This window comes from Sinocyclocheilus anshuiensis, unplaced genomic scaffold (assembly GCF_001515605.1).
Source record: "Sinocyclocheilus anshuiensis isolate Anshui unplaced genomic scaffold, SAMN03320099.WGS_v1.1 scaffold658, whole genome shotgun sequence".
Classification (NCBI taxonomy): domain Eukaryota; kingdom Metazoa; phylum Chordata; class Actinopteri; order Cypriniformes; family Cyprinidae; genus Sinocyclocheilus; species Sinocyclocheilus anshuiensis.
Window position 1 is genome coordinate 1727756 of NW_015542402.1, and position 13146 is coordinate 1740901.

General features: G+C 41.1%; 1 protein-coding gene across 1 annotated transcript; it reads left to right on the plus strand.

Moving 5' to 3' along the window:
* Positions 1-505: 505 nt before the first annotated feature.
* LOC107692992 (chaperonin containing TCP1, subunit 6A (zeta 1)) lies at positions 506-12252 on the plus strand. Its single transcript, XM_016492237.1, has 14 exons — positions 506-728; positions 1361-1424; positions 4426-4560; positions 4635-4808; positions 5698-5801; positions 5968-6078; positions 6170-6329; positions 6476-6558; positions 7156-7252; positions 7346-7493; positions 9934-10067; positions 10164-10266; positions 10598-10670; positions 11979-12252. Exons 1-14 carry the CDS (start codon positions 592-594, stop codon positions 12049-12051), a joined length of 1596 nt encoding a protein of 531 aa, XP_016347723.1. The 5' UTR covers positions 506-591; the 3' UTR covers positions 12052-12252.
* The last annotated feature ends 894 nt before the right edge of the window (positions 12253-13146 follow it).

Consider the following 13146-nt stretch of genomic DNA (forward strand, 5'->3'; position numbering starts at 1 on the left):
TGTTACAAAAGCTTTTTATTTCAGATAAATGCTGATCTTTGGATCTTTCTATTCATCAAAGAATCTTGAAAAAAAATTGTACCCAACTTTTAAATATTATTATTAATATAGTTTCTTGAGCAGCAAATCAGCATATTATACTGATTTCTGAAGATCATGTGACACTGAAGACTGGAGTAATGATGCTGAAAATACAGCTGCGCATCACAGAAATACATTACAGTTTAACAGATATTAATATAGAAAGCAGTTATTTTAAATAGTAAAAATATTTCACAATATTACTGCTTTTGCTGTATTTTGGATCAAATAAATTAGACTTCTTTCAAAAAAAAAAACATTAAAAATCTTACTGAGTGTATCAATAAGCTTAAATAAATTGTCAAGCCAACATAATAATCTTATATATTAGATCAGTACAAAATATAAAAAATAAAGATTTTTTTTACATTTTTTTTTCAAGGCGTGGCTACGGCGTCTGAACGCGTCACGTGTTTGGGCGGAGCCGAGAGCGCACAGAGGAAGCTTCTGGAAGCGCGCGTGAGCTTCTCTTCCTTTATTCCGCGAAGCTGTGCTCCGGTCCTCGGCAGAATGTCCGCGGTAAAAGCGCTTAACCCGAAAGCAGAGGTGGCCCGGGCTCATGCGGCCCTGGCGGTGAACATCAGCGCCGCTCGAGGGCTCCAGGATGTGCTGAAGAGTAACCTGGGGCCGAAAGGCACGATGAAGATGTGAGTCTGTCTGCTAGCGGCTAATAGCGGCTTTGTTAGCACGTGTTTGTTATTCCTGTGCTTTCAGCTAACGGCGCAGATCTGAACCAACAGCCGTCGCTGCTAATGTCAGATTACAGTGTTTAGCAACCTGTTTATTAACGTACATGGAAGTGTAGGTTTGAGACGATTAACGTTATGTAGTTCGCATCAGAGCTATCAACTGAGTCATCGTGGCAGTAAACCTGCGTTCAGATGTCCTGGAGCTACATTTTTAAACGCTGTTATGGATGTTTGTTTGTTATTATGTCGGTAGCTCATCACATGTCTAATTGCATCTAGCCATTTAGAATGCATGAACCAAGATACTACACAAATGCGTCATATATGTATAAGATAACATGAATTTTTTAAATACAGTTGTAGTTTTTCCTGAGCAAACTTGGAAAGAAATGAGAATGACTGTGAAGTCTGTTCTGGTTTGGATTTGCAGATGATGTGAAATGGTCTTTGCAGACTGGAACAGAACATTTTGCACATCTTCCTTTTTTTTTTTGGGCCTTCGTCTCTCATCCGCTGCATCTGAAAGCATGTGCTGTCTGTTAGGCATAAGAATGAATGATAATTCTTTATTGCGTGTAATTCTTTCACAGGCTTGTGTCTGGCGCAGGAGACATCAAGCTCACCAAAGATGGGAACGTCCTGCTGCATGAGATGGTAAGAGCTGTGCTTCATGTTGCTGTGTGCATTGATGTGTAATATAGTGGCATTTAGCCCATATTGCAGGAGGGCTGTGACTTGCAGATGTAGCTGCTTCTCCAGATATCAGACTGACCCAGAATCAGTGTCTGGCGTGGTTTAATCTCAGATGTTGATTCAGCATGCTTTTGCGTGTGTTGTGTTGAATCAACATCTGAATCTGAGCGTGATCAGTGAGTAGATGTCTGTAAGTTCTTAATGCCTTTATTATACATACCCATCACAAAATATCTCATCTGCTGTTACAAAGTATCGTCTGGGCTTAATTTAGGGTTCACCCAAGAAAGGAAATTGTCATCATTTGCTCACACTCGTGTCTTTCCAAACCCGTAAACGTTGGTTACTCTTTGAAACACAAATGATGATATTTTTAATAAAATCTGAGTTTTCTGTCACTAAAACTTAAGATCCAAAAATTTAAGTTTTTGTAAAATTAATGCATGTGAATTAAGTCTTGTGAAATTTTTTTTTGTCTTTTTTAGCGCCATTCTTCATTTAAATGACAGCAAGGATTGATTGTGATAATCTTTGAATCAGGAATTATAAATGGTTCAAAGAACGAAAAAACTAACTTTTTTTTTCTCCCCCAGAATTTAATAGAAAACCAAAACAAACCAGTTTGTAGTTGTTTCAGAACTGAACAAGTGATGATTTTTTTAAAAGTTGGAATATTTTTGTTGTTCTGTGGAGCCTAATAGAAGATGTTGTGAAGAAGCAAACTGTTTTGTTTCCCGTTGACTTCCATTGTTTGGACAAACAGATGGCGGTGGGAGCTAAACACTCATACAGGTTTGGGATGACATGAGGATGAGTGAAAGCAGGTAAATATTAGGGCTGTGTATCGCCAGCAAAGAAAAGATATGATACGGGACTGCACTGAATTTCACCTCAGCAGATTTTAGTTAAACAAACAGACACTGCATACTATACAGGGCTCAACACTTTTTTGTTTTTTTACTGGTCCGGTCGGACCAAAGGTTCAAGTTTTTACTTGCATTGCCAATATTTTCACTGGCCCTGCCACACAAATATTAAATGGTTGTTATCATTGTTTTTGACCCATGTCATATTTAATTCTAATAAAGAAGTGAAGTGACGTGACATGTGGCCAAGTATGGTTACCCATATTATGACAAATTTAGATACCAATTACATTTTACAATTCTCAATTCTATTTTCGATACCACAGCAAAAACTGCTAGCCCATCAAGTAATAAACTTTATTAACTCTTTCCCCGCCAAACACAGAATTTCCTGGGTTTCCGTGTTTTCACTGTTACACGCTCTAGGCACTATTACACATCGAGGCCAGAATCTCCCGATCAAAAACACAGGCAAGGAAGACGCAGAAACGAGAGATCTCGTATATAAGCAGAAATTAAAAATAATGCGATCATCAACAATAAACAGCATATAAATGTAATGTTTCCGAGTGAAATGTTTCCGATCCTGGAAGTGGTAAAGGACCGTGAAGCTTTGGGGGTGTTGATGAAGCAATCTGCTGCATCTTTGCTTTGATCAACTGAATATGATCCAGATGTAGTATTTGATCAAATGATTTTCTTTATTGGAAAATGTTGCTTTATTTATGAAACTTACCTACATTCAAGTGTTGATAACAAAAGAATGCTTGAAGCTAGAATAAAACATGCGCTGCTGTCACTTTAAGACCTAATGCACGGATGTAATTTACTGACACACGTTTGATTTTCTCCCAACTTTTTACATTTACACTAGGGCTGTCACTAACGATTATTTTGGTAATCGATCAATCTGTCGATTATTCTGACGAGTGATTGGATAATTGTATTTAAAAAAAAAATGTAATAAAAATAGACCTAAGCGAATAATAGCCTTTAAAATTACTTAAAATATTTATATAATAGCAATGAAGCAATAATAATGAGTTCAAATAAAGTATGAGAAGCAAGTAATCATATGGTTCTATTGAACAAAACTGTTGAAATACATAATGTATTCATGCAGTATTATGTCCGCGTGCAGGCAATTTTAAGACCGCACAGACTGTCTGCGTACAACAGCGCATGCGTGAGGTGAAAGTTGAGACAGGCGCAGTTTGACTTGCGCTCTGTCGAGCTCGTCCGTCCACACTCATCCGCGGTTGAGTATACTTTGAAAGCTGTGCGGACGCGGCTGTGCGCGAGATGGAACGTGGAAAGTGAAGTATACCCGGGCCTTTATTGGCTCACTAACGCTGATGAGATTAACCCCTTAGGTATCGAAATTCGGTACCGAACAACGAGACGTTTTTCGATACTCGATGGTATCGAGGCAATTCGGTCGATGCCTAAAAAGTGTCGAACTCGATACCCAGCCCTAGCGATGAGCATTTAGCATGAAATGCTATATATAATAATTTCAGAAATATATTGATGTATTCTCCTGTGTTTGCATAGGTTTATAAATGATTAACCTTACAAATCTGATGAAATGGTGCACGTTGCATCCCCAGATGAACGTTATAATAAACCTAAACTCGCAGCAATATGCCGCTCCACACATGTAAATGATGACAGTTTGTGCGGGGCAGCATTTACTGTGAACGGAGACACATGCTTGTAATTAACTAAAGCGCATATATTAAACCTGCATCACATATATTTATTTAACTGAATCATAGCGTTAGTGAATTCACAATAGCATCATGCTTTATTATGATTTTTTTTAATGGGTTTAATATATCAAGCAGACGGTCTAATAATGATTTTCATGGATTCTCGTCTGTGGAATGCGCCACTTCCGGTATTTTGCCGATTACTCGACACGGCCAAAATGCACTCGAGGATTTTTTTTAAATCAAGTAGTCGAATTGAATCGAGGAATCGTGACATGAATTTTGACTCTCTCGCTAAACAGTTGCGCCCCAGTCTGCTGCTGCTGGTGCTTTAGACTCTCTCAGAAACTGCACACCATCATTGATCTTTTGATTTGTTTTCAGCAAATCCAGCATCCCACTGCCTCGTTGATCGCCAAGGTGGCCACGGCCCAGGATGACATCACAGGAGATGGCACGACATCCAATGTGCTGATCATCGGAGAGCTCCTCAAGCAGGCCGACCTCTACGTGTCTGAGGTTCTGCTCTTAAGTTAAAAGTCTTAAGTTAGAAGGTATATCCACCTTTTAAACCGTCTTGTTTCTGTCTAAAGGGTCTTCACCCCAGGGTGATTGCTGAGGGCTTTGAGGCTGCTAAGGACAAGGCTCTCGAGGTGCTGGAGGAGGTGAAGGTCATGAAGGAGATGGACAGAGAGACTCTCATCAATGTCGCCCGCACCTCCCTCAGAACCAAGGTCCACAGGGAGTTGGCCGATTTACTAACAGAGGTGAGAAACGTCGTTTGAAGTTCTGACAGGCAGTGACGAGCAATAATCATTTAAGTCCTAACAAGTTCATGAAGGGGTCATGAAATGGAAAATCTGTCCTTGATATTTACACACAGCTTGGCGATTCTCTCAGATCGTGTCTTTGATCATTCACACTGCGTGATTGTCACTCGCGTGAACGAGCTCTGATTTGCCTCCGATTTGTCGGCGAGGCTAAGATCATGCAGTGTGGACTCGGCATTAGTGATGACTAGCACCGGTTCATTCATAACTTGATATCAATATAGGATCTGTCAAGTTTTATTCATACGGTTTTCTCTTTAAACTGGTATGAATACCGATATTAGCGGACCCTCAGCACAAGCCTATACGAAAGCTTAATTATGTGCCAGTTTGACAGAATAAAACGGAAAGGTTTTGTGTGGGCCAAGTCATTTTTTGAGTGGACACTTGCTGCAAGTGACAGAAAACGAATGCTTGCAAGGTCTGAGGACAAATTAAAAGATAAATAATGTGTCTGATGTTGACTAGCAGCAACAGTACAGATACATAGATATAGATAGATAGTTTGTTTTCCACCCTTCTGAAACGCCAGGGTTTGATGTTGCTGCATATCTGTCTATCAGCTGCTGTGAGGTTAAGATGTCGGGTAAAACCATCTGAAATCGTGGCTATAAACAGATTCCACCTCCAAAAACTGTGCAGATCCTTCTAAATGTCCTAGTGCATGACTGCTTTATTATTTAACTTCAAAAGCTAACCTCCAGAAACAATACAAAGACTATACATTTCATGACCCCTTCAATATGATCAGTATTACTTGGATAGTTCCCTGGTACGTTCACATTCGGTTCACCTGTGACACATTGACATGCCTTGTTTTCCTCAGGCTGTGGTGGATGCTGTTCTGGCCATCAGGAAACCCAACGAGCCCATCGACCTCTACATGGTGGAGATCATGGAGATGAAGCACAAAACTGACAGCGATACGCAGTAAGATCTTCTCTTGTGTGGACATTAGGCTTCGTTTGTGTTCTATGGATATCTTAGGAGTAGTTCGCCCTGAAATGAAAAATTGTAATCGCATTAAAAAAATGGGAAATTCCTTGTTTCACAGCTGCAGTCATGTGTTATAGTCATTATTTTTTTTAATGCTTAGACTGATCAAAGGGTTGGTGCTGGATCATGGAGCCAGGCATCCTGACATGAGGAAGAGGGTGGAGGATGCGTTCGTTCTCACTTGCAACGTTTCCTTGGAATACGAGAAAACGTAGGCTTTGCGAATGTTCATGTTTGTTTACAGTAGATTGATGGGTGTTTCTGTGAATTATGAAACCTGTACCTGCTGTGTGATTTCACAGAGAAGTGAACTCTGGGTTCTTCTACAAGAGTGCAGGCGAGAGAGACAAGCTGGTGAAGGCTGAGAGGAAGTTCATCGAAGATCGGGTGATGAAAATAATCGAGCTGAAGAATAAAGTGTGCGCAGATACTAAGAAGGGCTTTGTGGTCATCAACCAGAAGGTAATTGATACTTATTCATATTTTCACTATTTAAGGCCAACATCACTGATAGTATTGATTACCATCAGACCAGTAGAGTTTCAGTCTTTTAGTTTGCACCGCTTGCTAAATCTCTCACTTTAAGCCGATTTATTTCTTGTGTTCAGGGTATTGATCCATTCTCTCTGGACGCGTTGGCTAAAGAGGGCATTGTGGCGCTGCGCCGAGCAAAGAGACGAAACATGGAGAGGTAAGAGACGAATATCAGGGAGATGTGTGCTGAAACCACTTTTTAATCTACCTATTTGATTCTAAAACCTAAAGTTGTTGTTTTTTTTATTGGGATTGCTTGTGTGAACGAAATGCTAACTGCGCTAATTGATTACAAATAAAGAGAAAACGGAAAAACGAATAAATTAATATAATATTATAAGGATAATATTCCTTGCACTTTCAAAAAACAACCAAAACATTGCTTTTAAACAAAACAAACTGTTTTATTCTAGCTTCGTGCAATCTTTCATCAACTCTTGAATGCGGGCAAGTGTCATTAAAAAAAATAATATGCAATTGCTTGTTTCTGCTTCTTCGCTGTTTTGATCTGGAGATTCAGTACTCTTTCAGAAGATGTGTAATAGCGCCGGAAAATTCTGTCAATGGCAGGAAAGAGTTAATGTATAAAGTCTGCCCAATTACAGAGTGATGTACAGATCAGGACATTATTCAGTGCAACATTTTTTATTTTTTGTTTGTTTATTTGTTAACTTTAAGTACAAAATTTCTCCAAAAAAATTAAAAACAAAATATCCAGCTTCCCCTTACTCTTGAAAACGTGTTTTCCCCTAAGGCTGACTCTGGCATGCGGTGGTGTAGCTATGAACTCCTTGGACGATCTCACGGCTGAGTGTTTGGGACACGCGGGGCTCGTCTACGAGCACACACTGGTGAGGACTGGGCTTTTATTCTGGAGGGCACAGAACTCTCACAGACTCTTTGAATGTTAGTTCATTGTCATTTATCTGTCCTTTTTATAATAGGGAGAGGAGAAATACACGTTCATTGAGAAGTGTGGTAACCCTCGTTCCGTGACGCTGCTGGTGAAAGGACCCAACAAGCACACCCTGACACAGATCAAAGACGCCGTGAGAGATGGACTCAGAGCCGTCAAAAACGCCATTGAAGACGGTAGGGAGACAAACATTACAACACAAAAAAATGCTGGGTGTAATGATTATAGTGAAAAGTGAGGAGAATATGCAGGTTTGTATTGAAGAAGAATTTTAGCAATCCTATCAAAGGGGTCATGATATTAGAAATCAAAATTTCCTTGAGCTTATGATATATGAGGTCTTTGTACCATTGAAACATCCTGCATGTTTCAAAGCTTGAAATGTCTACCTCATTATAAACTGAGCTTTTAATTAACCAAGCTCCAAAAATGGCTTGTTTGGAAATTGTGGAATTTGTGACTTCACACAAGCAAATACATTTGCATATGACTGCATCCAGAGCAAGACACCAGGTTTGTTTGACTTGAGTCCGCTCTGGGCAGACCAATCAGCATCTGGCTTGAAGCAGTGCATGCTGGTTAAAAATGTTCTCCGACTTGAGTCTGCACCAATGCCATTGTGACATACGCCATCAAAGTACCGTGAGAGAGGTTCGCGAGCCACTGGCTAGCTCATTCTGCACAGTATGACATGGCTGTTTAACAATTGACAAAAGCACTTTATAAATAAAGGTGACTTAACTTGACAGAGAGTCCCTCCCAATACATCCAGCCAAAGTTAAGCACGCCTATTATTGTACCATAGGCTCCGCCCCCTGGCATTCATTTGGTTAACGGATCCGCCCACTGGCGTTCAGTTGGTTAACGGCTCCATCCACTGGCATTCATTTGGTTAACGGCTCCGCCCACTGGTGTTCATTTGGTTAATGGCTCCACCCACTGGTGTTCAGTTGGTTATTGGCTCCACCCACTGGTGTTCAGTTGGTTAACGGATCCACCCACTGGTGTTCATTTGGTTAACGGCTCCATCCACTGGCGTTCATTTGGTTAACGGCTCCTCCCACTGGTGTTCATTTGGTTAACGGCTCCGCCCACTGGTGTTCATTTGGTTAATGGCTCCACCCACTGGTGTTCAGTTGGTTAACGGCTCCACCCACTGGTGTTCAGTTGGTTATTGGCTCCACCCACTGGTGTTCAGTTGGTTAACGGCTCCATCCACTGGCGTTCATTTGGTTAACGGCTCCGCCCCCTGGCGTTCAGTTGGTTAACGGCTCCGCCCACTGGTGTTTATTTGGTTAATGGCTCCACCCACTGGTGTTCAGTTGGTTAACAGATCCATCCACTGGCATTCAGTTGGTTAACGGCTCCGCCCACCGGCGTTCAGTTGGTTAACGGATCCGCCCACCGGCGTTCCATTTGGTTAACGGCTCCATCCACTGGCGTTCATTTGGTTAACGGCTCCTCCCACTGGTGTTCATTTGGTTAACGGCTCCGCCCACTGGTGTTCATTTGGTTAACGGCTCCGCCCACTGGTGTTCATTTGGTTAATGGCTCCACCCACTGGTGTTCAGTTGGTTATTGGCTCCACCCCCTGGTGTTCAGTTGGTTAACGGCTCCATCCACTGGCGTTCATTTGGTTAACGGCTCCTCCCACTGGTGTTCATTTGGTTAACGGCTCCGCCCACTGGTGTTCATTTGGTTAACGGCTCCGCCCACTGGTGTTCATTTGGTTAATGGCTCCACCCACTGGTGTTCAGTTGGTTAACGGCTCCATCCACTGGCGTTCATTTGGTTAACGGCTCCGCCCCCTGGCGTTCAGTTGGTTAACGGCTCCGCCCACTGGTGTTTATTTGGTTAATGGCTCCACCCACTGGTGTTCAGTTGGTTAACAGATCCATCCACTGGCATTCAGTTGGTTAACGGCTCCGCCCACCGGCATTCAGTTGGTTAACGGATCCGCCCACCGGCGTTCCATTTGGTTAACGGCTCCATCCACTGGCGTTCATTTGGTTAACGGATCCGCCCACTGGCGTTCATTTGGTTAACGGATCCGCCCACTGGCGTTCATTTGGTTAACGGATCCATCCACTGGCGTTCAGTTGCTTAACGGATCCGCCCACCGGCGTTCAGTTAGTTATTGGCTGACACCTGTCTACATGAGGCAAGGGGGTGTTTGGGGTACTTTTTCTTATGCAGTGACGTTAGCCAATCATAACACTGGCAGTTTTTACGGACAACCCTTGAAGGAACCACCCCTTAAAAACTGATCATTTCAGATGGAGTGAGTTTCAGAGTAAGGGTTGAAAACCATTACTTTTCCACTGCATAATCACTTGTTTGCTTGTTTTTTTTATGCAAAAAAAAACTTTAATATTATAAGTGAACCTTAAGGAACGTATTAAAATAAAAAATGAATGTCATGACAGGCTAGTTTTAGCATGCATTTGTTCCCTTTCCCTTCATAGCTGATGCAAAATAAGCATATACATTTTAAATGTCTACATACATTTAACACATTCATTGCCACTCTTTTAAAGAAAATATTTAAATCTTAATCAAATTTCCCCCCTGCATGCCACTGGGCTAATGTCGAGCATTCTGCTGGTTTTCTCACAGGTTCGGTTGTGGCGGGGGGCGGTGCGTTCGAGGTGGCTCTAGCGGATGCGTTGGTTAAACACAAGCCCAAAGTAAAGGGCCGAGCCCAGCTGGGTGTGCAGGCGTTTGCTGATGCCCTCCTCATCATCCCTAAGGTACTGGAAAACAGAAATCACTTTTAAAAATGAGAATTGACAAGCTTCTAGTGTAAAGGTGCCTTTGAATTACTTAAGTTTATCTTCTTCTTGAAGGTTCTGGCTCAGAATTCAGGCTTCGACCCTCAAGAGACTCTAGTGAAGCTGCAGAGTGAGTTCAAAGAGACTGGAGAGCTGGTGGGAGTGGATCTGAGCACAGGCACGTGGAGAGACGCCTCGCATCATGGCAAAATTATTATGACATTTGTGTATTTGCTGAAGTTACTTAGTATTTAAAGATGTAAAATGTATAATAGTGTAAAAATCTAATTAAAGACACGTTATTCACTAAATTAACAAGGATCTTCGCAGTAGCAGTAAGATTAACCTACATGTGTTAAAACGTGTGTATATATATATATATTTACACAGATTTTTGTGAATGTCTTGCACCTGTGAACCCGTTTCACATGCTCGTACTCCTGTGTATGTGTGTTGGAAGAGAAGGTCTGTGTTCCTCCGGCTGTAACGCATCAGTGTTGTGTGTGCAGGTGAACCTATGATTGCAGGAGAGGCCGGTGTGTGGGATAACTACAGTGTGAAAAAGCAGCTGCTTCACTCCTGGTGAGTCAAACTCCACTGTTCCAGCAGATCACATGACTGACCAACACGTCACTGATGATCACTAGGGATGCAACGATTAACCGTGAGCCGGTCGAAAATTGATTCAAATCGGTTGAGATGCCAAACAAATCGCGATACAATTGGAGTAGGAGTTTATATGAATGCGTCTCTGAGGAGAACTGACTATCTTTAGAAAAGTTAACGTGGTATTTTATTTTCATCTTGCCTCTGAACGATGCATATTAAAGTAGCGTTCATAAGCGCAGCTCTACTTTGTTCACAGCGGTAACCCAGGAAACACTGTATCATTGCTGTTCATAAGCGCCCCCTGCTGGCAGAGAGTGAATCTGCATCTCATTCAGAGCTTCTGCAGATATTTTATGTAGTATAGTTTCACAAAACTAAAGTCAGAGCATTCTGTTTTTGCTTCAGATTTCGAAATTATACAGTCTAATTTAGATTAAAAACGACTATCTGATAATATCGTAACTGTTGTTTTAACAATGTGCAAGCTGACATTGTGTGAGTATATGCAAAAAACAAACAAAAACACATCTTTAGAGTCCAAAAGCATCGACTGTGTGATTAGCATGTCAACTCACTTTTATTTGTATTGCGCTTTATACAATACTGATTGTGTCAATGCAGCTTTACAGAGTCAAACAGGAAAATAGTTTGTCAATAATGAAAGAAGACTATAACAAAGAGTCAGAAAATGTCCCTGTATGGGTTTTTATTTATATTTATAAGATATGATATAGTTAAGTAAAATCACACAAGCAAGAGTACTGTTTTCCTGAATATCTGCATGTGAATGTGATACTGATTTTATACAGCAGTTCAACAAACATAAAGTGAATATTTTAGACACAATGTTTCGCCAATGAAAACAGTTCCAAACAAAGCCGGAGCAGAACATTTGTGCGTCTCAGAGCAACACTGCAGTGTTTTGTTCCTAAATTAATCTGTTTTTGAATGAATCAATCCATTCATGAAGACAATTGCTAGCTTTGTTTCTAAATGAATCGGCTGTTTTGAGCAAATCATTTGAATAAATGATTCCATTAATCACTCGTTAAGGTTTTGCTGCCACCTACTGGTGGCTTTAGTGTCATATTTATTCATGATAGGCAAAAACCAGCAAAGATACAAGCACAAAAACACGCTCCGCAAAATCATCATCCCAAAAATAGTCAAGATATTATTTTTTATTTTTCCTCAATATGTAGTGCCACTCTGTTCCTATGTTAGTGTGTTTTCATCTCCGGTTTCGTCGACCTCATCTGTTTCTCTCTCTCGTCTGCGCAGCACTGTCATCGCCAGTAACATCCTCCTGGTGGATGAGATCATGAGAGCCGGCATGTCTTCTCTCAAAGGCTAAATCTGCTCCACCATCAAGAAGCGGCTTGTTCAGAGAGGAGAATGAAGTGGTCCTGTCTGGACTCAAGACTACAATCCCATACTGTTGTCATTATATTTATGAGCTAGGAAACATTTCTCCCCTGCAGTCAGTTGGTTTATGTTAGAGGTTGTGTTACAGAAGCACTGAATTGCAATACACACTTTCCTTTATACCCGTTAATCGTTTTGCTTTTTTTGTGTGTGAGTGTTTGAGCATGTGTGAGTTTGAGTCAAATCAAGAATATACCGGTTGAGATGTGTTTGCTTTCTCCTCCACTGTGGCTTTTTCATCTCTTGGCGACCAGGAAATAAAATGCTGCTGGCTTTTTTTTTTACATGCACGGCTCTCGATTCAGACAACTGAAAAAAAATATGGTGTCCTCGGGTGGATCATGAAATTTCAGTATTTCCCAATGCAAGCAGACGGGAGCTGGTCTTGCAACTTCCTTAGAAAACAAAAATCAAAATCAAGTCTGATTTTCACAAAGGGTGAATTCCAGTGTTTTTGTGTTGAAAGGGGTGCATTCTAAAGTAAACTGACTGAATCCCGTTCAGGAAGGCCCCTTGTCGCACGATTTTTTATTTCTTGTAATTATACATTTCGATCTTCTGACGGCACCCATTCACTGCAGAGGGTCCATTGGTGAGCAAGTGATGCAATGCTACATTTCTCCAGATCTGTTATGATGAAGAAACTCATCTGCGTCTTGGATGGCCTGACGTTGAGCAATTTTTTTTTTCTTCTTTTTTTTTTTTTTTATATCCCTTTAATGCATACATACAAAAAACCTAATACGTTATGTCCAAATCACGACAGACAATCACAGAGTTCTTAAAAGAGTTTTTCAAAAAATCCTCGAGAATTGAACGACAATTTGTAACTATTTTACATTTTGGCGAATTGGTGGCTAATTTGTAGCCTATTTGTATGATTACATTTATGTAAAAGTGCTCGTAGTAGGCAAATCCTGCTTGAAGACCAAGCTGTCGCACGGAAACCTGTAGGCCGCTACCGTCCCGTCCACATTCAGCTGGTATTTGTGCTGGAGAGATTTTCAAGAGAAGAGCAGAGTAG